Source organism: Microchirus variegatus (genome assembly GCF_963457635.1).
Source record: "Microchirus variegatus genome assembly, chromosome: 13".
In the NCBI taxonomy this organism is placed as follows: domain Eukaryota; kingdom Metazoa; phylum Chordata; class Actinopteri; order Pleuronectiformes; family Soleidae; genus Microchirus; species Microchirus variegatus.
In genome coordinates this window covers 11,949,857-11,975,206 of record NC_139814.1, presented here as the reverse complement: position 1 = coordinate 11,975,206, position 25,350 = coordinate 11,949,857, and the positions used below count along the sequence as shown (strand labels likewise).

The window sequence follows — 25,350 nt, the reverse complement described above, 5'->3', positions numbered from 1 at the left end:
GTCACTTGGATTTGAGTCACAACCAAACAAAAAAACCCTGCATCACCGGAAAACTACCACACCAACCAACTAAACAGAGGGAATATGTAAGAATGATAATCATGACAGACAACAAAAAGGGAAAGCTATCAAAAACCGAAAAGGTCTAATAAAAAAAAGAAAACATTATCCATTATTTGATGGACAACAGGTTGATTGAGTGATTTAGTTTTACAAAAAAAAAAGGCATGTCATGATAATCAGTTACTTACAAATGCTGAGGTAAAGTGACAGTTATTGATCAGTGTTTGTATAAGGATTAAAAACCAGGACAAAATAATAAGAGGAAACTCACAAAGCACCAAACACAGTTCATGGTCGCCACAGTAACCCGCCATGCAGGTGAGCATGGTGAATCAAGGCAACGGCCCAAAATAAAAATTGCTAATGGCAACCATCACAGGCAATATCGCCACAGCAACCAACACAGGCCAATTAACTTACAACGCAGTGAGAAGGAAGGGGGGAGGTTTTAGTGGTTGCTTGGCAACCATAGCCATAGCGACGCACGTCTCCACCATATATGTGAGGACGGGGACAGTCTTGAGAGTGATGTGATGGTTTGTTTTGTTTTGGGGTTTTTTTTTTTTTTCAGGAAAAATGGTATATGGCACAGCACAAAAACAATAAATGAAAAGTGAAACATAAAATTAATGACGGACAGTAGTTTTTGGGCATTCAAGCCTGGGACAGAACACTGGTTAGACACAACATCAGATCCAAGTCGAAGGTTAATTCTCACTCAAACTGTTCCTACGTACTGAGCAAAAGAAAAAAAACAACAACACAGTTATCTTTAAGTCCTTGTAAAGCATTTTAAATGAAGTAAAGTCAATGTACTGTAGGTTTACTGACTCCACATGAAAGACAGCTGTTTAACTACTGATCCTCTGTCTGTCTAACCTCCAGGACACATTTTCTAGCTGTCTATCATTTCCTTTCCAGACTCCTCCCTGTCAGTAATTATTAAATACGTACCTCATTCAGTAAGGCCTGTTGGCATCCTTGGGCCTTTTCAGCTGCACCTTCAGTCTCTTCATGCCGATCTGGAAGCCGTTCATGGCCTGGATGGCAGTCTGGGCACTGGACGGGTTGTCAAAGCTCACAAAACCTGAGGAATAAAAGAAAAGAATGAAATGATCCCAACAGCAGCAACAGGGAATAATACCTTATATGGACATCCTGGGGCGTACATGTTCTTATGTGTTGTTCAGTCAAAATTAGGATCCATTTTATAATGCATACTTGTGCAGAAGTGACAAAATCTTCAATTTTTGTTCATAAAAATGAGCCGCGCGAACTCTAAAATGTGACGTATTTCCAAATTTCACAAATTCAGATTCAAGATTTACTTTTTGCTCAGGTGTGTTTATTATAGTTGGTGAACATGTTAAAAAATAATCATGATTGCCTGAAAAAGAGGATGTAAGACACTCTATATTATATATATATATATATATTGCACATTCTTATATACGTTTTAACATAGTAATGGAAAAAAAACCCAGCTTAAATGCTCTGCGCTCTAAGGGTTAATGGGGCTGCAAGGTGGAAACACGGCTTTTATTAAACCGAACACACACGTAGATGTAAGATTTCCTACGTCAAATTCCTCAAATGTGGTTCATAAATGTAATCAAATCTGCATTAGTGAGCACTACACCTTTACTACACTAATCCATTATTAAGATGCTGATTAAAGAGCACGAGTGTTGCACGGTGACTGGTCACAATTAAAAGGTCACTCATTCTTTCGCTGCGACGCGACGCCACAGACGTCACACGTCTGCCAGGGCGAATTCACAAAGTCACTGAGGAGGAGTGGACCAATATTCCACAGGCAATAATCAATAACCACAATAATCCAGTTCTCTGCAAGGACAGTGCCCAGCTCAGCTGCCAGGTTGGTGAATTATTGCAGTGAAGGTATAGTGCTCACTAACATACAGCTTTTAACACACTTGTGACTCAGATCTGATAGAAATAAGCCTTTTGTTTGCATGTAGGAACTCTTACATCTTATATATATTTTTGTGCACTACACACGAGAAAGGAAATTGTCAACAATAACCATCACAGCTGTGGCCAATGTTCACTGTGACTCACCAAAGCATTTGCTCTGGTTGGTGGCGCGGTCAACAAACACCTTTGCAGAGATGACGTTTCCGAAGGGCAGGAACATCTGCAGTATCTCAGAGTCAGTGAACTCCTGTGGCAGGTGGTAGATGAAGATGTTACAGCCTTCAGGCCCTGGACATGAGGGCAGGAGAGAGAGAGAGAGAGAGAGAGAGAGACAAGGACACAGGGGGACATGTGACGAGACAAGACAGCACGAGTCAGAGGACGAGAGGAACTGGCAAACACCTGTGTACATATCTGTATCTGTATAAATAACACAATGATCAACTGTGATTTACTTCAATTCTGTGTGGGAACATTAGAATATGTAAATGAAAACCACACCCAGAAGAATATTCACGACTCAAAAAAAGACACTATGTATATATACATTATAAAATGTTTTAAAACACACACTACCATTCAAAAGTTTGGGGTCACTTAGAAATGCCCTTATTTTTGAAGGAAAAGCACTTTTTCCCCCCAATGAATATAACATTAAATGAATCAGAAATATACTCTATATATTGTTAATGTGTTAAACGACTATTCTAGCTGCAAACGTCTGGTTTTTAATGGAATATGTACATAGGTGTATAGAGGCCCAATTCCAGCAACCATCTCTCCAGTGTTCTAATGGTACATTGTGTTTGCTAATCGCGTTAGAAGGCTATTGGATGATCAGAAAACCCTTGTGCAATGATGTTAGTACAGCTGAAAACAAATAAAAATCATTATTTCTAATCTTGTCAATGTCATGACTGTATTTTCTATTAATTTTGCAACTCTTTTGATGAATAAAAGTGTGAGTTTTAATGGAAAACACAAAAGAATCGTATAGGTGAGCCCAAACTTTTGAACAGTAGTGTATACAATAGCAAAACTAGGAAATCAATATAAAAAAAAAAGGTGATATTGTGGAATCAATATCACCTTTTTTATGGTTTGGTATATTGGAGGATGAAGATTCCCAGTCTGTCTGGTTGAATAATTATAATTAAGGACAGTAAATAACAATGAAGACAATGTGGAAAAGTATTTGCCTTTATGATATTACAGTATGTAAATATGGATAGATAAATATGGATTAAAATATGATGAGATTTGTTGGTTTTTTTTAACTTGGAAATTGGGTCGATAAAAACCAAAGCTACAAAACCAAAACAGAGTAAAGAATAAAGCGCGACATTAAATCAGATTAGATGCAGCCAGGAGAGCAGTTTTGCCTCCTTCCCAGCCTTTATGTTAGGATAATTGTCTCCTGGGTCAAACTAAACATTCACCAAACAAACATGAGTCATCAGTCTCTCTTCTAATCACAGCTGTACTGTACACTCTAGGTGGTTTCAAAAAGAACATGCATGTTTACCTTCCCGTTGCTGCAGTTGCTGCGGCTGCTGCGGCTGCTGAGCCACCAGCGTGGGCTGATGGGGGAACGGCTGTCCCACCAGGCTGTAGGCAGCAGGGTAGGCGGCTGACGGAGAAGAAGGAGGAACAGGTGAACAGAGATCAGCGAGACGTGAGCCGCTGCCAGCTAATCACTTTACACTAACATCTGACAGAGCTGCTTTTCCCCACCCACTCATGTGTTTGCATGCAGTTTGTAATGTAATGACTCATCCTATACAAAGAGAGACATGTTGTTATATGTGTGCATGTTGTGAAGATTTGTTGGGTCGTTGCAAAGGTCATTTTTTATTCTCGCTGTTTTCCTTTATATTGTATACTGGTTAAGCATGATATGAGGTCAACTTATATATGAAACTAAATCTGTTTCTTTTGACACACGGGAGAAACACATCTCATGTCGACTGAACATTAAAGCTGCACTAACAACAGAAACAATGTAGCATTATTTGAATGTTGAGTCCTTGAGTCTGAAAACAGGCTGTGACAAGCAATACTATCAGACCTGACTGTGGGGAGCGTTAGCGTGTATACAGCTTGCTGGGGCAACGGTAGTTCAGTGGTAGAGCGAGTTGTCTTTCAACTCAAAAGCTATGGGCTTGATTTCCAGCTCCACTAGTCTACATGCCGATAATACTGCTTTATTATGGCAGCGTGTGAATGGGTATAGTGATAGAAAATGTGCTGCGCAAACATTAATGTGCAGAAATGTTAAGCCGCCATTAGATTTGTTGTTTTAACAATGCTATAACGACAATAGAGGATAATTGTTTCTATTTCACTTTACTGGAACACATCCAGAAAATATGTACGCAGTTTTTGGTTGTTTAAAAAAAAAAAAAAAAAATCCTCTACAGGTGTCAAGTATTTTGCGTGATCTACCCTTACACTTGAACAATAGCACAGCTCTGTTAATACTGGAGTGGAACCTTAATTAATGTTACTGGTAAATCCTGTGTTTGTCCTATTATTTCATTTAAAGAAATATCTGCTGTAAAAAAGAAGTGTATTACGCCAGGTTTATTCAAGACATGCTTGAGCGTTACATACACATGTTTCATGAGTTAAACTCATTGACAGCTCGCTAATATATAAGACCAGCTTTAAGTCACATCACTTCATTCCAAATGCCAATGATCACAGAATTTGACAGCCAAACAACAGAGCTGGTGGTGCCTGACACTTTTGCACAGTACTGTAGTGCTGTATGAAAGTGTGTGAATGGTTGAATGGCAAAACTGTCGTATAAAACAGCGTTGAGTGGTCATCGAGACTAGAAAAGTGCCATATACAGACCATTTACAGGTCTGAGGGCTGGGACAAGAGGCGTTTATCCCATAAACCTGCTTTAACGACCGGGTTTTTTGAGCAGTAGAATTCACTTCTGAAACTTTTAATGCACATTTATTTGTGCGTTCCCTGCTGTTTGCTAACCGACTTACAGTTTTCTCGTCTTGACGACCACTCAAAGCGCAGGTTTTTCTGTCACTCTTTCGTTTTCTATCCCTCCCGACTTCTTTTCAGCCGTCAGGAGCAACATGGGGTCAAGTGTCTCGCCCAAGGACACGAGCGGAGCCCGGGAATCGGACCCACAACCTTCAAGTTGCAAGACGACGTGTCTTTATTCCAAAGTTACACACAACAGCTCGAGTCGTAAGAAGACAGTGAAACTGAGGAGGCTAAATGGAATGCAGCCATCGTTAATATGATTGTTTACACCTGTGCTTGTCCTTCTGTGACACCGCCAATTTGTCTGCCATTGAAAACAGGAGCACAGCAGCAGGGAGGCAAGTAGGTGGCAACACATTTTCATTTATTAATGTCAGTTTACTTGACACTTTTTAACCGAACACATCTCACATAATGAGTGCGGAGGCTGTGAGGCTCACCTGTGTAGTGCTGCATGCCTGTGTAGGCTTGCTGTAGAGGATCCAGGACAGGACTCTGAGCTGTGACACAGGAAATACATCGTCAACAACTGTTACATCACACACACGCACGCACGCACGCACGCACGCAGGTTTGTGCAGCTCTTCATCTTTGCACACTGCATTGACTTCCATCCATAAACAACACATTAACCTTAACCGTAAACCATGACCAGTTAATGCCTAACCAGAACCTCTAACCACCGCAGCTGCCAACTCATACAGTTACTCCAGAAATGGGGTTCTGCCTCATTAGGACCAGGTTTTGTGTCTCCATGAGGACTACTGGTCCTGACAAGGTCAGTGTTTATGTGAGCAAAGGTCCTAAATAGGTAAGAAACACAAGGACACACACGCACACACACACACACTCCTAAATCCTGTTATTTGGAGCACATCAGCACGCTCCAAATAATATTCAGTGCTTTCGTTTCATATAATTTCCTCTCAATCACACCCTCGCTGTTCAACATCACAACAGGAAGCTTGCCAGTCTGTGGAGGAACATTTCTTTGTTTTTCTTTGTTTATTTTGATATTTGACTTAGGATGTGATGACTGTACTTTGGTAGGCATGAATTCCGTTAGTGTAGAGCGCTTCGGTCGCTGATTGGCCGTTGGGCGGTGCTGGCACAGAGGGGTAGCTGTTCACCGCAATGGGCGGAGGCAGAGCGGGAACAGGCGTGCCTGCGATGGAGGGTGGAGTGCTGGTACCTGCAAATCAGTTTAGGGGAAAGTTTGGTTTAAATGTCTACTTCTATAACAATTGACTACGTTTATGATAGGACGGTTAAGTAGAAACTTGTGATGACTTTTGACTCCAAACTTTTCATTACATTACTCTCCACTGTGATCCACACTTAACACTGATATTACACTGTAGACAGCAATGATCTGAAATTAAAAAAACAAATCAAGAAAGTGTTTTTTTGTTGCACTCCTAAAGGTTGACTGATAAATCATCCAAGCAGATATTTGTTTATCACAGGATACAAAAGAGCAGCTCGGCACACTGTTGAGCTTTTATTGCTTTGTTAAATTAAGACAATTATTGTTGCAGCACAACAGTGTGTGGACCTACTCTTTGTTTTACTCTGTAGCCGTGGTGCTCCTGTATGCTTTGACTTTTCATATTCGTATACTAAACATTCAGATGTTTGAGATACTCTAGGTCAAATGTTTGTTCATGTCATGTGTTTATGTAAATGAAAACAGATCAACATCAAGACTGAAAAAAAAACAGCTTCAGACATCAGCTGGGATTAAATCAAAATGATCAAACTGCATGCAGGATACATGGCACTCTAACTCAACAGCCATCTCACCTAGTCCGTACACTGCAAACGTGGGTTTTTAAGAAAGAAAAAAAGGGCATTGTTTTTTTAGGAAATTGTACTAGAACCCCTCATTGCTCCACAGGCACAGATGTGTGCCGCCCACTGCTCCTGCGCCTCGTTTCTGTGTCCACTACTGGTGTGTTGTAAAGATGCTTTAAATGTAGAATTCTCTATCGCTGATTGATGTGTGCACATATAAGAAAGGTACAAATTCTTAAAAATCAAACCACAAATTTGAAGTAAACTTTTCATGTAAGGAACATTACCCAATTAATACACAAATAATAATGTACAATTTAAATCAGTTTTAGAATATTTGGCTTATTTCTAGTCGGGCTGTTCCTGCAGCGTAAAAAATAAAAGCTAACATGGCGAACATCATTGCAGTCTGAAGGAAAAAAAAACCCCCCCCACATAATATGTTTGTTATTTTGTCCTCTTGGTCCACCTCTCCTTGTGTAACTGTCCTCATATTTCAGGCAGAAATCTAATCAAGGCCGGCCGGAGCCAGACATCTCTGCCTCTCATTACCTGAGGAGGGGGTGATGGATGCAATCGGCGTGGCAATGATGCTGCTGGGGTTGAGGGCAGCGAGCTGCTGCATCTGAACTGCCGCCACCGTGGCAACAGGAGAGAGGTAGGCCGACTGTGCCACCAGGGCCTGCTGCTGCATCAGCTGGAGGACACACACACACACACACACACACACACACACACACACACACACACAGAGAGAGAGAGAGAGGATGTGATTGAGGAGGAGAGAAAAGGGTTTTCTGAGTTTGTTTTTGTGAGTGTGCGCCGTAAGTGCATGTTTTTTCTTGAATCTAATCTCGGGGTCGAGCAAAAAGCGACTCAACATCAGACATTTCAGTAAGTGATTTCTGTGGATTAAAAGCCCAGACAGACACACTATGTCCCCAAATTTCATTATTAACGAGCCTGAATAGAAACAAAAACAACCCAAAAATTGTTTTTATATAATTGCAGCGATTCCAGACAGAGCTCAATTAGAAGTCACTTTAAATTTGAAGGCCACGTCGCTTTATGCTGCTACACAAACACAGCGTGGCCGTCCTCTGTGACCTTCTCTGTTTGTGCAAACGAGTGCGGACGCTTCACAGTATTTATAATCAAGTCAAGGTAATGATCTGTCTTCAGATGGTGAAGCACGTTCCCGCTCGAAACTGTGAAGGTAAAAAAAGGAACTGACTGCACTGTGCACCATTTATCATTGTTATATTTCAGCTCAAGTTTAAATAAGGGACAGCGTTTTTGTGCACACACGCAAAGTGAAAATGTTGTCAGGCCTCTTTAAGCATCACAAACTGTTAATGAGCCAAATCTAAAACCATTTGCACTAAATGGTCAATTAGCAAAGACAAGATCAGTATTGTCATCTAGTTTGACATTAACACTCTTGTATTTACAAAACTCTCACAGTGGAATAGAAAAAGCTAAAATATGTTTACTTTATGGCACAATTTATAGCACTTTAACTTGAATTTTACCTCAGGAATTTAATTTCTACGCACGTGAGGAAAACATGTTTACAAACTATTTGAGATTGAAGCTTGGTCTCTTGCTTTTATTCAAAAAAAAGACGCTGAATTGGAGATAACATTAGAGAGGGAGGAAAGAGAGGAGGAACGCATAAAAACAAATTAAATGTTATTTATATGCTCTACATATATGTATGTATATGTATGTGTGTGTTCCTCACAGCCTGTGTGTAGGCATTGTATGCCCCGAGGTGCAGGGTCATGGGACTGATGACGCCCAGCTGAGAGGCCACCTGCTGCATCCGCCTGAGCCCTCGCTCCTTCTCCGTATCTGCAAACTTTACCACCAGACTAGATGAGGCGCCCTGTGGAGGGAGCGTGGAACATTTTCAAATCATCACACACACACACACACAAAAAAAGAACATCACCACTTAGCGTGAGGATAACGTGGCTAATGATGCATGTGTTGTCCTGGTAATGTAGAATGTCCAAGAGGCTGATTATTTTTAGCGTAATTGTCTCCAACAATGTTTGTTCCTGATGATCTTCTCTTCATTAGCTTTTCACAACCAGACACAAATAAAGCAGAAATTACATCAGAATGTAAATATATTCCCACATCAACCCATTTTTTTTCCCTTAAACCATCGACATCCAAAAAACAAACAAACAAATGAGCGCATTAAAGAGGAATTTGTCATTAATCCTTAGCGTCAGTTTGTGACTATGTGTGTGTTTGTACATATATATATATCTTTGTGAGAACCAAAAAAACATTTTGGGGAAAGTGGGGACATTTTGACAGTTTTTTACCTTCTGTCACAACTGGGTTTAAAAAGAATAATTGGGTTGAGGTTAAGGGTTAGAGTTAGAGTTAGGCATTTTGACATCAAGGCAAGCAATAAGAATGTTTTACTATTTGGGCCACTAAAAACATGCGCCACATCCTTTGTCTACGTCAAGTGCAACATTTAAAAACCTCCCCAAACCTGACAAACCTGTGTTTGAAATATGAAAAGCCATTCCTCATGCTGAAATTAAGTCCTGTGTACACGGAGGAAGTGTACATTTGGAATCCTGTCCATCTTTGCATCCACGTACCACACATAGTTTTTATTTTATCAGTTTTCCACAGTTAACAGAAGGACTCGAATGGATCTACAAAGTTCTGTAGGTTATATATATATATATATATATATATTTATAAACTTATTTGAAGATGTCATCTTCATTTTATGGGTCAAATAGGTTTTGCGGCTCCAGATAAATTATATTTGGGTGGAGATGGGTCAAAAATTGCTCTTGTGATTCTCGAGGTTGCAGACCCCTGGGCTAGGGAATGTTTTATGTCAACAAGATGTGTGTTTGTGTGGTGTGTGTGTGTGTGTGTGTGCGTGTGTGTGTGTGTGTGTGTGTGTGTGTGTGTGTGTGTGTGGAGGTGGGGGGCAATAATGAGAAGCAGTGACTATAAGCTGAGTCACAATGTTGAGTGACTAAATGACTGGATTTGGAGCAGCTGCGTGCGTCTATATTTGACTTCATGTGTAACCACATGTCTGTGTAGCTTTGTAGTGTGTGTGTGTGTGTGTGTGTGTGTGTGTGTGTGTAGCGGGGACTCACAGGTAAAGTACGACTCCCATGCAGAGTGTTGATGGCCGCCTGGGCCTCTGCATTGCTGTGGAACTTTACAAATGCACACCCTACATAAAATGACACACCATTAAAACGTGGCCTCACACAATCACACAATCGCACGAACGCACACACACAAACACACACACGATCTGAAAAAAAATGACTTTGCTTTAAAAATACATTAGGAGCCGTCTTACATCTAGCGCTTCATCAGTTATTGAGGCATCATTAAACATGGTCCACAAAACATTCATTGCTTCATCAATCACAGCCCGTAAACCTCCAAACGCATCATTAGCCATGACCCATAAAACCTATTGCACCATTAGTCATGCCTCACGCAACGCACGCAGAAAAAACTAGCATCTGTGTTTGAACTGTCGCCGGACTTTGATTTACATGGCAAATATTATTAGCAGTGTTGTCGGTGACAATAACAATCATTTGCATTCGCATGGCGGTCGTGTGTTGCAGGCCTGACTCTTAAAAACACAAATAACACAAGTGTCCGTGTCGCATTGAAACTCAACACGCAAACTCCACTTACAATGTTTAGCGAAGTTGAAAAGCACGAGACACAGGTGTTTTTGGAAATATATTGGGGCTCGTGAAGCTTGCAAATGTGAATTTAGTGCTTTAAAATTGATTGGGTTTTGGCAGTTGGATTACTCTGTGTAAATCAATTAAGATGATGAGTTAAATTTTATTGCATCCATTTAAAATGAAATACATCCCCAACCTCAAAGGTGGCAAAACAGTGCTAACAGGATTCAGGCTTTACCAGGATTTACTGCCCCTGGACCTTTGAGCAAACACAGACACCAACTGTAGCATACATATAGTAAATCTTCATAATCAGAAGATGAGGCTCTTTTGCATCAATAACGTTTCAAAATACTCAAAGAAGATTTGTATAATAAGTGATGTTGTCCTGATTTGGGGCCAAATTATTTAAATTATTGTGTTATTTGTGTGTCGTGCTTCAGTTTTAACTAGGGATGGGACGATGACACTATTTTGTGTCTGATACCGATATCACAAACTTGACCAATATTAGTCCGATACAGTAATTCTGAAGCTGAGTCATTTCAAACACACAATTGTGTAGAACTGTGTAGAACAAATACTGTTCTCCCAAAAAGGAGAAATAAACAGCTCAAGCATGACTCAGTTTAAATGCATTTGTCATTTTTACATGACACACATACTGTCATCATGCTTAATCCGTGTTAAAATGCTGTTGTGTTGTTGTCCGTTGCATCAATTCTTAGTTTATTCGGTACGTTCTGTTACCTTTGCTGGTGCCGTCAGGCCCGCGGAGCACCGTGCACTCCTCTATGCTGCCGAACGGCTCGAACATCTTTCTCACATCGGTGTCCGTCTGCTGTTTTCCCAGCATGCCCACAAACAGCTTCCTGTCTTCTAAGGGGAAGGAGATTAACCAAGAATGGAAGGAAGGGAGAGAAAGAGAGAGAGAGAGCAGGATGATGTGAATGACATCAAAAAAGGGTGATGATGATTTATTGGGGGGGGGGGTGACACAGGCAATGGGGGTAAAAAAAGGGAAGAAGGTGCCATGTCACCGTTATAGTACATGCATGAATAATAAAGCAGCAACAGTGTGACATGCAGTTACAGGGGCAGGGTGGATGTCAGCCTGTCATACTTTACAGCACCAGCAGAGTGCAGTAACACGAACAATCTCCACAAACACGCAAGCATCTGGCGCTGACTCAAATGTTTGTCGCCCTGTGTGTTGTCAGAGGAGCTGCTCCGTCTGTCCACGTCTGTGACGGATCAGAGCAGCGTCTCTGCCGTGTTTTAACCCACTCACTATAAATGTGCACATGTTACCACTACATGTACAGCAGACCTCTCAGGGAACAACACACACACACTAACAGAGTAGTAGTGAGTGTATGAAAATGTGACACAACGTGATCATGTTGTTGTCTGACTTACATCATGCAAATGTAGGAGAAGATAGCGGCTGTGGTAATGTTTAACACTCAAAGATCCGAGTCTGTTTGTTGACTTTTGTAATCAGGCAGCGCTGTCACGCACGGTAATTCAGCCTTCATTCATTTTGTTATTTACACCTGCTCTTTTTCTACTGTGACATGTCAAAATGTCCTTTTTCATGTCCTCTAACACGGTCACAGCTTCACCAACAGCACAAAAACACACACTCTCCAGACAGGACCTTTGTCGTCAATCTTCAACAAAAACAAAAACAAAAACCTGACTTGTGTGGACTACCTTTTTCACATTCCCAATGAATTCGTATACCTTACTTAAGGTGACTAAACCTAGCAGCGTGGGTCTTCAAAATCAGCTCTGATGTTCAATAATGTTCAAACTCATGCTGAATCACTATATTGATGTTGTGGCAGAAGACTGTGAAAATATTTTGCAGGTCTTGAGATTGTGAGACGTCATATTTTCAGGTTATTGACTGACTCTTGAAATTATAGTTTTAGATTAACATTGATTTGTTGTTGTTTGATTGCAGTGGATTTGTTGTTTTATTCAAAATGCTCCTCAACTGATATTCAATACAAGTCACTTAAAAGGGCATAAAAGTAGATCAAAACAAAATGAACACACACAGTTTACAGATAAAAAAAAACCACACACACACACATGAATAATATATAAAGTGCATGTTTTAAGCTGTGTGTAAGTTTGTGTAGATGTACCAGCGCTTATACTGGCTCATTATATTGATTCCTGTGTCACGTTGGAGCTCTGCTCCCCGAAAAAACCTCTCAAAAATGTTCTGTGAGAAAGTTAAGATTCACAGCGCTTGCTGTTTGAGTTGGTGTTGTGTGTCTGAGTGGTGGACAGGTGTCTCTTACCCCCTCTGCTCTCACTGTCAGCTGGCTTCACTTGGATCGGACGGTTCATCTGGAAAGACAAGAGGCGACACGGCACATTACGTTTAAACACAGGACCCGGTTTAGTGACCGTGTGACAAGAGAGGAAACAGGGAAAAGAGGAAATGTATGTACAAAAGAAACCATTTAAATCGTTGGCAGCAGTTTGCATCTTATAGAAATGTGGCTGTTATTTTTTAAAATGGCATCTATTATCGCTGCAATGTGACAAACTAGTGACACGTAGGCATGATTGTGCCTTCAGCCTGTGCTCCATCCTCTACCATTTTCTCCTTTGCATTTGGTCCTGCCTACTCTACTCCGGCAAACCACACCTGACACTGATATTTGGGATATTACATTCACAGTGTCATACAGTGTCTCTTCCTCTCTTCCTCTCTCCACCTCTCCTACCCTCTAATACTGCTGTCTACCGCTCCTTCTGCAACCCCTATCAGACAAAACACACCCATTCGGGATTGGGGAAGTGATAAGATTAAGAACACTCGCCGGCTAATCTGGATTACAGAAGCATGCAGCATCAGAGTGGCGAGACACACGGTCTAGAAACACACACACACACATATATATATATATATATATATACATTTATGTATAAGAAATAATAAAAGAATGACAAAGAAAAAGAATTCATCAAAATAGAAGCTGTTGAAATCCCCCCCTCCTTTCCCCTTCACTTCTTCACATTTGTCCTCCTATTTACTCAGAGCACAGCCCTTATATTAAAATGTGCACACATCAGTACGGCGGCGGCGCCTCGGCTTTTAAAATGTAAAGAGCACGAAAACAGTGAAAAGAGGGCATTGAATGGAATCAAGAGAAGAGGGCAAAACAGAGAAGGGTGGGATTGAGAGGGATTGAGGAGCAAAGGAGCATATGGAGGAAAAGGGTGGAGGTGGGGGGATGTGTGTGTGTGTGTGTGTGTGTGGGGGGGGGGGGGGTGGAGGAGGTAGGTGAGGTGAGGTGAGAGCACAGCAGAGTGACACTCTGTTAACTGTGGCTTAATGAAGGTCTTAATTATGGAGCCGGTGACATTTCAGCCAGTCACTGTTCCTGTGTCACTGATTGATCTGCTGTGATTGGTCACCAGGAGACACTATTGATCGCGAGGAGAGTGGGGGGTGGGGGGGTGGGGGGTGGAGCGGTCATCACGCTCCGCTCTGACAGGGACAGGACCACATTCACAAACACCGCCGTCTCCTCGCCACGACCTCACTGAAGCAGCAGCTGAAATATCTCCACCCCCCCCCCCCTCCTCCTCTTCCCTAACACCTGCTGCGGTGGCCTCCTGTGTCGCCTCACTCAGAGCGGCCAATTGATTGCACCAATTAACAGGGTGATAGAAGAGACGCGGGGGCAAAGACTCAAAACCATATTCCAATCACTCAAGCAAATGGGGGGCCTGATCATGCAATTACCGAATAGTATGAAATTATACTTTTAAGTTCTGCCCTCGCGTCACATTACATGGGAATTATTATCGCCCTGAGAGCGTTGACATCCCAAAATGAATGCACTCGTGATGTCTCAGGTATATTTGTATACACAAGACATCAATCCAAGTATTGCATATTATTATTTACCACTATATAATATTAGACATTTATTCTAAACATCTATGTTTGAAGGCTATTTTATTATTACTATTTAACATTTACATCCTGCTTTCTCAGCTTTTTATTCGCTTCATAAATAAATGTGTTTAAGGGTGGAAAATAAGTATATATGGAGCAGCTATAGGCAACAACTATATAATACATTTAAATGTAATATTTGTCGACCTCAACAGGTGATCATACACAACAAAAGATCTAATCTGATATTTTTGTACACCTTTCCATGCAGGGTTTTTATAGTTAGAGTTACATTTAGTGGGTAGAACATCTTTAGAAAACAAACACTGAGAACAAGACCTTTGGTGTCCTTGGCGGTTGTGTGTGTACGTGCAACAAAGTCTCTAAATCTACAATAAAACCCACACTTATTTGTTGCCGCTCTAACACAAAGATAAAGGATAATTTATTGGGAAATTTCCCGCGCCTTGAGGCAGCAGTTTCGTACGACATCCTGCGCCATGCAATCCCATGTTTGAATGACGCCTGTAAAAAAAAAAATCCCATGGCCCATATTTCAGAGCAGGAAGACAAACGGTGAAGGCCGTGGTGGCGGTGATAAGGAGAGGAGCAGCAGATGGCTCAGGAGATGGGAATTAGAATATACAAGAGGGAAAACAGTGAGAAGTGGCGGCATCAAGGCTGCGCCACTTCACATCAGCACGGCAACCGGACCCACTGCTCTGACGAAAAGACCACGCTCGCATGGCCATCGTCATGACAACCCCGCTGATGAGAACCCCACATCAGGAAAACAAGGATGCTCTGAACGCCGTGCAGAAGAGACGAGGCTGCAAAACAAACGAGGAGGACAAAGAGTGCTTCTAGGTCGAGAGATAGAAGGATTAGATGTTTGAGGGAGGAGGGTGGGGAGGCAAGGAGGTGGGAAAAAAAAGAAAGAAAGAAAGAAAGAAAGGGGGGATGATGGAGGGAGCGTTCGCGCCTGTTGAATGTTGGCGCTGCCTGAAGAGCAGATGCAGAAGCAGGGAGGAAAATATCTCCCTCCTAAGCCTAAACCACTAACAAACACTTTACAGTAATTTGCTCTCTCCCCTCCTCCTCCTCCTCCTGTTGCTCTCCTCCCTCCCTTTTCTCTTTCAGGCTTGTTTACAAAAACAGTCGCACACTGCGAACAGACAACGCACAGGCACAACCTGCCTGATCAACAGCCCGTTTTATCACTGTGTCTCTGCTGTTTGATTTCTGCTCTCCCTCTGTGATCCATCCCCGAGCACACGGCGCAGATATTATAAAAAGCCACCTTTAGACTAAACACACATCCGTTATAACCACACACACACACACACTCACGCACTCTCTCTTTGCTCCTGTCGGTCACAGCAACATCAGCGCACATCCACACACACTTAATCTTTTCTCTCCGTGATGCCACAGGGGATTTTGCGAGGATTATGAGATATTAAATCCATAGATTATCCAATCAAATCACAGCTCGACCCCTTCACCATAATGCATGACCCCCCCCCCCCCCCCCCCTCCATAGTGCCATCAACGTCCATATACACTGAGAGGAAGTCACTCCAGTGTAAATGCATTTTCTCCTACTACAGCAACAGAAATGTGTTTTTCGACCGAGTGCCATTTAAAGCCTGGAGTGAGTCAAGCATATTGATGGCAGAATATTTTTTCTCCCCTTTTTGGTTACAACCTGTAGAGTTAATGATAATCTCTGTGCTCTCAGCTCAACACAACCAGTGATGTCAGGTCTATATAGCAGCGCGCTGCGGTGGGAGGTTGACACATTTCATGTCGTGTGTTTTCTCTCGCAAATTTCCACCCATTTCTCTTGTCTGCCCTGAAAAGCGGCGACGCTGAATGGCGGAATTTATCAGCAGAGACCATCTCTCCTGCTCTTTCAACAACGTTTACAGCAGAGAGACAGAGTTGGAGGTCTGTGTGTTTAATGGAGGGGGGGGGGGGGGGGGGTGTGGGGGGGCACAAAGACAATCTACCATCTTTGCCTCCCCTCCGCTCCATCACACAGCGCTGGTCATTGCATCGTGCCGGTCGCCAAGCAACCTGGCATCCCTCATCCCAGCCGTCTCCAGGCAACGAGACCTGCGACCGTAATCAACCTGCCACCTCCCGCCTCCCCCTACCCCCCCCCCCCCCCCCCTCTCTCTCTCTCCGCCCTGTTCTGCTCCTCTCCATTCTCTGTTGCTTTCGCTTCTCGCTTCTCCATCACAAATGCACTTACGCAGGGACACACTTCTGAATTCACCTGGGGGGGGGGGGGGGGGGGTGGAAGAAGAAGAAGAAGAAGCACAGGTGGAAATTGGTATATTCACAGGCCCAAAAAAATAAAAAGAGAGAGATTAAAAGAAACCGTACGATTGTGAGCTCGCACAAAGAGTCGCAAAACAAAATAACGGAGACGGGCACGAAAGAAAGAAAGAAAGCAGAGATGCGTTAATACGGAATGTTCGTGTTGCCACACGTGGATGCACACACAGATGCGCACACACATGGGTGGGTAAGCACACAGAGCAGAGAGAAACTCTCGCATCTCCTGAAACCAGACAGTTAGTGAATCAATCAAACACAAAGAGACTGACAGCACAACGCCTGTACAGTTCAATAATATTTAATCAATGATCCTCTCTTTAGTGTCAAAGCTGCTTCCCAATGTTGTCTCCCACTAAAACACTGTTCAATAGTCTGTCCAGCATCAGGACCAACCTGACATTTAGCTTTTTTTTTTCTTCTTTTTTTTATTGGTCAGACAGCAACAACAGGAATTCCTCAAAGTGGCGAAACGGAATATCAAAGAGTAGATTTCTTACAACAATAGAGTCAACTCTCAATTGGTTTTGTTTCTTCTGGCTCTTAAATATTCATGTCAAGTGTTGTTTGACTCGACTCAGTGGAGCAGAGGGGAGAAAGAAGTGAATCACGGACAGAGCTCAGTGTGTGTGTGTGTGTGTGTGTGTGTCCAGATTGTCCCACTTTTGATTCAACTCATTTTATTTGTGTTTCACACACGTCGACCACCGCAGTGCAGTGTATATACACGCTTACGCCACGACTTGCAACAGAGTTCAAGGAGCATGATGAGTTTTGTGACAGCCTCTTTCCACTTTGTGTGCATTCACCTACCATATGCACAATACACACACACACACACACGCACACACAGACGCACACCAACCCCCAAAACACTCAATTTCTCAGAGACAGATGTCTGTATTTAAGCTGATAAACACACTGCATCAATGCACCTCCAACCCCCTTCACTCTCGCCGCCACCCACTGTTCATTATGTCAAACTTTCATTCATCTCTTCCTGCCCTCCCCCACCCTCAATCATAGTCCCACCCCTCCTTCATTTATCCAATTTCTCTCTCATTCACACCCATTTACCACGTCTGTAAATCTAATCTGCATTCATCATTACAGTCCCCCCAGAGTGACGTACGGAGAACAGGCCCCCTTTTTTTGTTTTGTTGTTGTTGTCGTTGTCAGTCAGCGCGGCCTGTCCTGCATCATCCCGATTGCGTGTTGATATGCATGAATTATGCAAATGAATCAAAGCCAGATACATTCATCAAGTGAGCACATACGCTGTGAGGCGCACTAATTGCTATCATCCTCATCATCTCTGCGACTGAGTGACGTCGACATACGGGCGGTCTATATATATGTAGAAGCCCTGATTTATTTTCAGGTATGTTCTCTGAGCATCTACTTTGTGTTATCCGCATATTTTGTTGCCTTGTTACATATAAAATATAAATTTTGACCTACTTATCAGTGTTTAATATTAAAAAGGGGCACGGATTGAATAAATCTACACTCCAAAAGAGGACTATAAACCACCCTGGAACCGATCATAAGCCCCCATGTGTCAGCTGAATGTTTACTCAGACATTAAAGGCACAAATTACAACATTCTGGCAACTTCCCGTCTCATATCCTGCATAAAAAGCCTTGGCTATATTTAGCATATGCATTATTTCAGACTATTGATAAGACCGCTCTGTCTGCTCCGTCTGGGTCCTTATGGCTGAGTAAATGTCAAGCTTAGTCAGATGTTCCACTCACAGAGGGATCTTTCCTCTTATATAGGCAGCTTAAACACAGAAGGCCTCGCGGCACAGATTTCACTCTCTCTCTCACACACACACACACACACACACACACACACACACACACACATGCTCTCTCTCTCTCTCTCTCTCTCTCTCTCTCTCTCTCTCTCTCTCTCTCTCTCTCTCTCTGAGAGCAGATAGTGAATAAATAAACCACAGAGGAGCTCATGATAAACCCAACAACTTCCATCCATCCATGCATCTGTACGTCCATGTCTGTGGATGTGTACTCTCCACACACAAAAAAACACACACACACACACATGCACACAAAAGCAAACAGACAGTTAGGCTGCGAACACACACAAACACGCACACACTCACACTCACACATACACAAAAGCACACACTCGTCATTAAACCCTGTTAGTGTGAACACCTGCCCTCCCTTCCCCCGCTGCAAATGCAAATACACACCAAACACACACACACACACACACAGAACTATCCCACTTGGGCACAGTCACATTATTAAATAGTTATTCCATATAAAATATTAACAGTGAGGCATTGTTGCAAATATTAATTCATGTATAAGTGAGTGTTGATGAGGAGCAATTGATGCGTGTTTCTGTTCATGCTAATGTGAGTTTGTAGCACAGCTACTTATCGACTGATTAAAGAAAACCTTAAATATTTTAGGTGATAGTTGAATATTTGTATTTTACAAGTGTGATTCTGTGGTGACAGTTTATGAAAAGATTGATTCCACTATAGTCACGCCTATAGGTCTGCATAGTATTTTCAAATACAAAGCTGTTAGCTTAGCATTAGATAGAGCTAACAAACAATGGAGCTAACAGCTTGGCTTCATGGGTGTACGGGCTCGTTGTGGCTTTTTCTTCCTGTTTATGCTCTTTGTGCTAAGCTACGCTCATATCTGTCACACAGACACAAGCGTGGAGTCAATATTCTCAATACGCATTTAACCACACTTCCAAAAATGTCAAATCTCCATTATTGTTTTAAGCACATGGTCTCTAAAATGTCAGTTTCACTTGTCCTTGACATCGTAAAAATGTCTTTCTTTGTCTGAGCGACGGTGCAAGACCAGAATATATCAGTTTATTATCATACAAGCCTCGGAAAATCATACAAAAAGACTGAAACTAGTGAGTTTTAGCAATTTAGCTCTTGAGATTTTTGTTGTGATACGCTCAATGGATTATAAAAAATAACAACAGATTTTTTTTTTTTTTTTTTTCAGTGAATGCGGCTCTACTGACCCTCAAGGGAAAGTAGCATCATGACTCAAACATGAATTGTCCCATCAGCTGACCTCATGGAGCTGGACAACACAACCTGAGACAGCACACATATACGAAGCTCGATGTCTTCGCAGAGCAGAATGAGAATAGAACTCACAACATAAATGTTTTTTTTTCTCTCTCTTCCCAACCCCCTATTTTCACACATCCTCTCAGAAACTGTTTAACTGTTCCTGCCTTGTTTCTCTCCTTTTTTTTTCTCCAAATGAATAATTCTCTCACTTTCTTTCCTTCGCGTTGAGCTGAATGTGCTTTTGACACCGTGTCTCCTCCTCCTCCTCCTCCTCCTCCTCCTCCTCTCTCACCTGAAGTTACATATAAGACCAGGTGCCCCTCTGATACAACCATCTGTTCACTCACGTCTTTCTCTCGCTGCCTTTATTTTACGCTTTTCTTTCTTCTTTTCCTTTGTTCTGGTGAAATACGGAAGAGAAAGAAAGTCTGACTGTTATTTCCCAGAAAGGAGAATTGCTAAAAAAAAAAAAAAAAAAAAAAAAAGCTGAGTGCTGAGTGTTAATGACATCCTTCAGCTTTGGCTACATTCAGGTGTGCTTTCATTTTAGCTTTCTCCTCTCACTCATATAATTGCTTTCATGTTATTTCTTTTGTATCACCCCGGCCATGAGATGCCAAAGTTAATTATTCTTTGGCAGTGCAGGTGCAATTAGATGACAATTACCCCACAGCTGGTAGCAGGGGTGGGAAGCAGCTCTTGTCCGTGTGGGCGTGTATGGAGCTAATAAGATGGTTTTTGTCTTTTTTCTTTTTTTTTTCTTTTTCCTCCTCCATGTGTCAGCAGAGGGGGAGGGCGAAACCAAGGAGGGTTTAGCTTGTTCCACACAGCTTAGAAGCTTAGAGGTAAGAGGTTGTGAGTGAGGAGAGGAGAGGAGAGAGCCGCTGGGTGTAGAGACACATGGGGGGAAATGGCTTTAGCCGTGGGGCATTGGGATCCTGCTGATCCCCTACGAGAGGTCAAGAAGGTCACGCTACTGTCACGCTAACAATAGGATTTCATTTGTTGCCACCCTCATACCAGCCTGTCCTTTCAAACTGCCTCTGCACCCTGTAGTGCCCCCCCCCCCCCCCCCTCCCTACAATTACAACACTGTGCTCTGCTGCTGAAATGATTCATCAGTTGACAGGAAATTCAGAAATCAGTGATGGCAGAAAAAAAAAAGAAAAACACTGATTTTCGCTGGTTAAATCAATTACTGACTGCGATAATCATCGATTTGTTTTTCAATTAGCCGTCCGTCTATATTATTTAAAAACACAGATCACAGTTTGCCACGGTGATAGCGCTGAGACAAAGAAAACTAACAGATCTTCATGCAGAGAAAGCTGTAGGCAGAAAATGATTGTTCCCACTATAGGCCTGAATATCTCACTGTAGATTATCTGACATATATTGAGATTTGGATTTGTGACAGAACTTTTCAAGTCAAGTGTCTGTTAAATATTTACAGGTACTGGCTTAATGGAGAATTGTGACATAAGATACCATCAAATATTAACTACTATGCCAGAATGCAATCGCGCTAACATCCTCTTAACGTCCGTGTAGTGCAGTTGTAATTGGCACAGAACACGGAACAATCAAAATTATAACCTTTAAATGCAGCCTTTGCAAATTGCAAAATTGCAAACTGCAAATTGCGTTGTTTCAATTTGTGATTTCACTTTGAAAAACGGTTCATTGTCGAGCTCTAATTTAAGTCATTAATCAGTGATGAAAAATCATTTTCTGTCAATCCACTGTTTGATTAACTGGCAATTGATTTTATAAGCAAAAATTACATAAAACAAATCCACTCCAACTACTCAAATATGAATATTTGTTGGCTTTGTTTAGTCTTTGATGATATTACTGTTTCGTGGGACAGGAAGGACATAGAGCAATCGTCTGCCAATTAATTGATTATCCAAGAAAAAAAACCCACACACAACTTGACAATGAATCGATATAGTAAATGATAGTTATTTGCAGCCTGAGGTTTTTCCTTTGTCACCACACGTGTTTCCTCACTCTTCCCTTAAAAGCTACAGCCACAAGCTGTCATTCCGAAAGAAGAATGGAAAAAAAAAAGAAGAAAAGAAGTGAATCACAATGAATGTAGATTTCAGCAGAAATAACCAAAAGGAAACAGGGTCAACGCCTTGTTAGTAAAAAAAAAAAAGAGGAAGCAGCAGCAAGTCTGGGAGCGCACTCTGTCTCAGTAATTCCTTGCCTTGTCGCCTTGTCTCTCATACACTCAGTTATTATGGAGACGTGGCTGTCATGTCATATTTAGCTCTGGAAATGTCATTTGGCAGCACACCTGCTGCCTGGCTATGCTAATAAAGCTAGGTTTAACTTTGATTAGAATTCAGAGGGAGAGAGAGGGGGGGGGGAGTGAGGGGGAGAGAGAGAGAGGAACATCAGAGAGAATTGAACTGGCAAAGCCAATCCAGAAGCGAACCTCATAGCTGTCTCTTTCAACCTGTGACATGCAGCGAGATGACTCATGCCTCAGCTGGATGGATGTGTCTGGATGCATCACATATGAAACATAAGAGAGAGAGCAGCCTCTGACCTTTATTGAAGCACTGGAGCTAAAGGGGGAAGTTGGCCTGGCATGTCAAACTTGGTTAATTTTCCTTTTTGCCCACGTGTGTTTGGGTTCAGATAGCCGGGAATGACAGTTATATTATGCTTCTTCTTTTTTTCTTTTTTTTTTCCTTGCAAGATTTTGAGGATTTTCAACCAGAAATGCACAGATGTCACCAGCAACAAGGCTCCTACTGGAGGATTTCAGCTGTCAATCACGCCTATGTGCCAAGCTCTATCTTCTATTTTCCAAATGCAATGCTCTAGTCAAGAAAACCTGAAACTAGAGCTCCAGGCTCCTCATGAAATTGTTTACTGACGTTATAAATAAAGTGAGAAATCGGATTTTTTTCACCATATACATCCATTCAAAGGAAGTCGCCCCCTGGTGTCTATTCAGTACACTCTTATTTCCCGATTGGCCTCACCGTGCAAACAGTCTATGTCGAGGACTTGGAAAAATGACGACAAAGGTACTCACCCCTGGTAGCGTCTTCTGCTCGTGCAGTGCATTCTGGGCTTTGAGGGCGGACTCACGTGCACAGTATGTCAGGAAGGCACATCCTGGAGATACAGAATAAAAGGTTGATGGTCAGCAAACTACAACACATCAAAGTGTGCAATAAAAGAGGCATTTGTGTTGTAATTTGCATGAGACAGCAGTCATTTTATATACAGCCTCTTAAACAGCCACGGCAATGTTTCTATGTTTTCTATATTATTCTTTTTTAATATAATATATTAATAATGATGTGGAGGTGCCCTTTTTCCTCTTGAGCCACTGTGCACTGTAATGTCTGTGCACACTACTGGTCACTTTCAGGTCAGCTTCTACATAGAGTGCAAAAAAACACACCAGAAAAGTCAATGTTTTTGTTGTTCTTCATCGTGCCGTTGTTTCGATACGCTCATGTAATGTCACGAGATTTCACCCAGATCTTGCACTGATGATGGGATGGAGAGAGCTGGACATGCTGCGTTAAGTGTTCTCCAGAAACATCCTGAAGATTCTTAATGGAGTTAAGTTAAGGCCTGGACTCTGTGGTGCACTATGCATGTGTGAAAATGAACCGTGCTTTCACAGCTGAATGAATCCTGCGTTGTCATCCTGGAACACGGCTCGTTCAGTATATTTAGGTCGTTCAGCTGAGCTCGTTTCTGTGGTCACATATTGTTGTCAAAAAACCTGAGCAACTGAAACAACGGCAGATGATAATAACACTGCCCCCACAGGCACAAAGAGAAAAATAGTATGTGACTTTTCTTTTTTTCTTTTTTTTTTTTTGGCTGGGCAGGGTATATTCTCAGTGTTGGCACTGTCATGTTATTTTAATTTAAACTCAGTTGACTGTTTGCCCTGAAGCCCTGCAGGCAGAGACATCACCGTGCTGTTATAAATATGATCTGATATGCACTGTGCTTTGGTGTCTTTTTCCAGGCCATGTGTCTAATATGGGCCATCATTATTTATTGTATGTCTTTAAATCTGCATTTCACACAAAAACAACAAAGACAACTTTATTTTGTCAAACAGCAACGGGAGATCTCTGGGATTATTAAATCATAATACCTGGAGACAAGTCAGACACAGGCAGGTCTGAATGACTATTTAATATCGTGCTGTTTAGGCAAAACGTATGCAGTTGCACATAATAGAGAAAGGCTTTCATTAACCTTTAGGGCTTCCACAAATCATGAATATGTAAATGTATGCAGAATAGGTGTTGTAGGTGTTAGAGGACTGGTACCACCTGGACCCATACGTCTCCCACATGACTGATGGTTTATGTGGCTTTATAAAGGCCTTTTGTTTCCTCTGCTCACATTTGCATTAGAGATGACAGCTAGGGTCATTGTTTAGCTTGGATCACTTTAGCAACTTAACTCCAAACCTGATGAACGTGGATCTTCACTTTTTACGTCTCCCCAATATGAATGAATGAATGAAAGCAACACTTTCAATTTGATTTGTATCACCATGTATTCCCGTATGTAGAGTACTAAAATAAACACTTATTAATTAATTCTTCCGCTTGATCAAGTTCTTAAATTTTTGTGAGGAAACAATAAAAAGGTTAGTAGTATTTTTACAGTGTGTGCTGCAGGACTGTGCAGACAAATTGCACGTGTGTGCTCGATTGTTTCTGCTCAACATAATTCTTCTGTTTTCCATTGTTGTAATGCACAGAGTTAGTCTCTGGTGCACAGAGGAGAAGGTTCAACGCTGAGCTGGCTCACGGCAAACACCCCCCCCCCCAAAAACCTTTTCATGTCTATAGTCAGAAAACTACACTGAACTATGACTTGAACCGCAGCTTATAAAGTGTGAGAATATAGTGAATACATACAGCAACACTGCACTTTTATACTATATGTGCTCAAATCTATGGAAGAACAAAAGAAATTGCCTTTTGCAAATATAGGTCTTGGCCCCAATTCTGATATAATGTTTACATTTGACTTTTAAAATGAATTAAATGATGTTGATTCAGCTTGAAAACACCTGCCTTGTTACCCCACGTCATTCAATTTGAATCTAAGCTACTTTTTTTCTTTACAAATCAAAGTCTGACTGAACTATTTGTGAAGATATAAACTCTTTTATCCTCACAGAGATGTTTTTAAGAGGTGTTAAATGAAAAAGATCCTCATAATTACAGAACGAATACATCACAACATATTAATTCTAATCATTGTTGTCACCACTACACTCACACCACATGTGCCCCAGACTTTGCTCCAGGACTAAATCTGTGTCCTTACCTTTGTGCATCCCTGTATATTTGTCCTTTATCACCGTCAACTCATAGATCTTTCCAAACTGCTCGAAGATGGGCTTCAGGTCCTTCTCCTCCAGATTTCGGGGAATCTGCCCGATGAAGAGCTTGATTGCGTCAGGCTCCTTCAT

The 25,350-nt window shown here is 41.8% G+C and overlaps 1 protein-coding gene across 3 annotated transcripts; it reads right to left on the bottom strand.

Annotated features, from left to right (window-relative positions):
* Positions 1–1,022: 1,022 nt before the first annotated feature.
* On the bottom strand, positions 1,023–25,350 carry celf3a (cugbp, Elav-like family member 3a; the record flags this gene model as incomplete). Of its 3 annotated transcripts, none has more annotated exons than XM_083900296.1 (12): positions 1,023–1,150; positions 2,146–2,289; positions 3,527–3,631; positions 5,454–5,513; positions 6,056–6,205; positions 7,360–7,504; positions 8,552–8,695; positions 9,954–10,033; positions 11,262–11,390; positions 12,827–12,875; positions 22,924–23,006; positions 25,206–25,350. In XM_083900296.1, the coding sequence occupies 12 exons, from the start codon at positions 25,348–25,350 to the stop codon at positions 1,023–1,025; spliced, it is 1,362 nt and encodes a 453-aa protein (XP_083756422.1). The 3 variants fall into 3 exon arrangements, with proteins under 3 accessions (XP_083756422.1, XP_083756423.1, XP_083756424.1); XM_083900297.1 differs by having other exon boundaries at positions 11,262–11,387; XM_083900298.1 differs by lacking the exon at positions 6,056–6,205.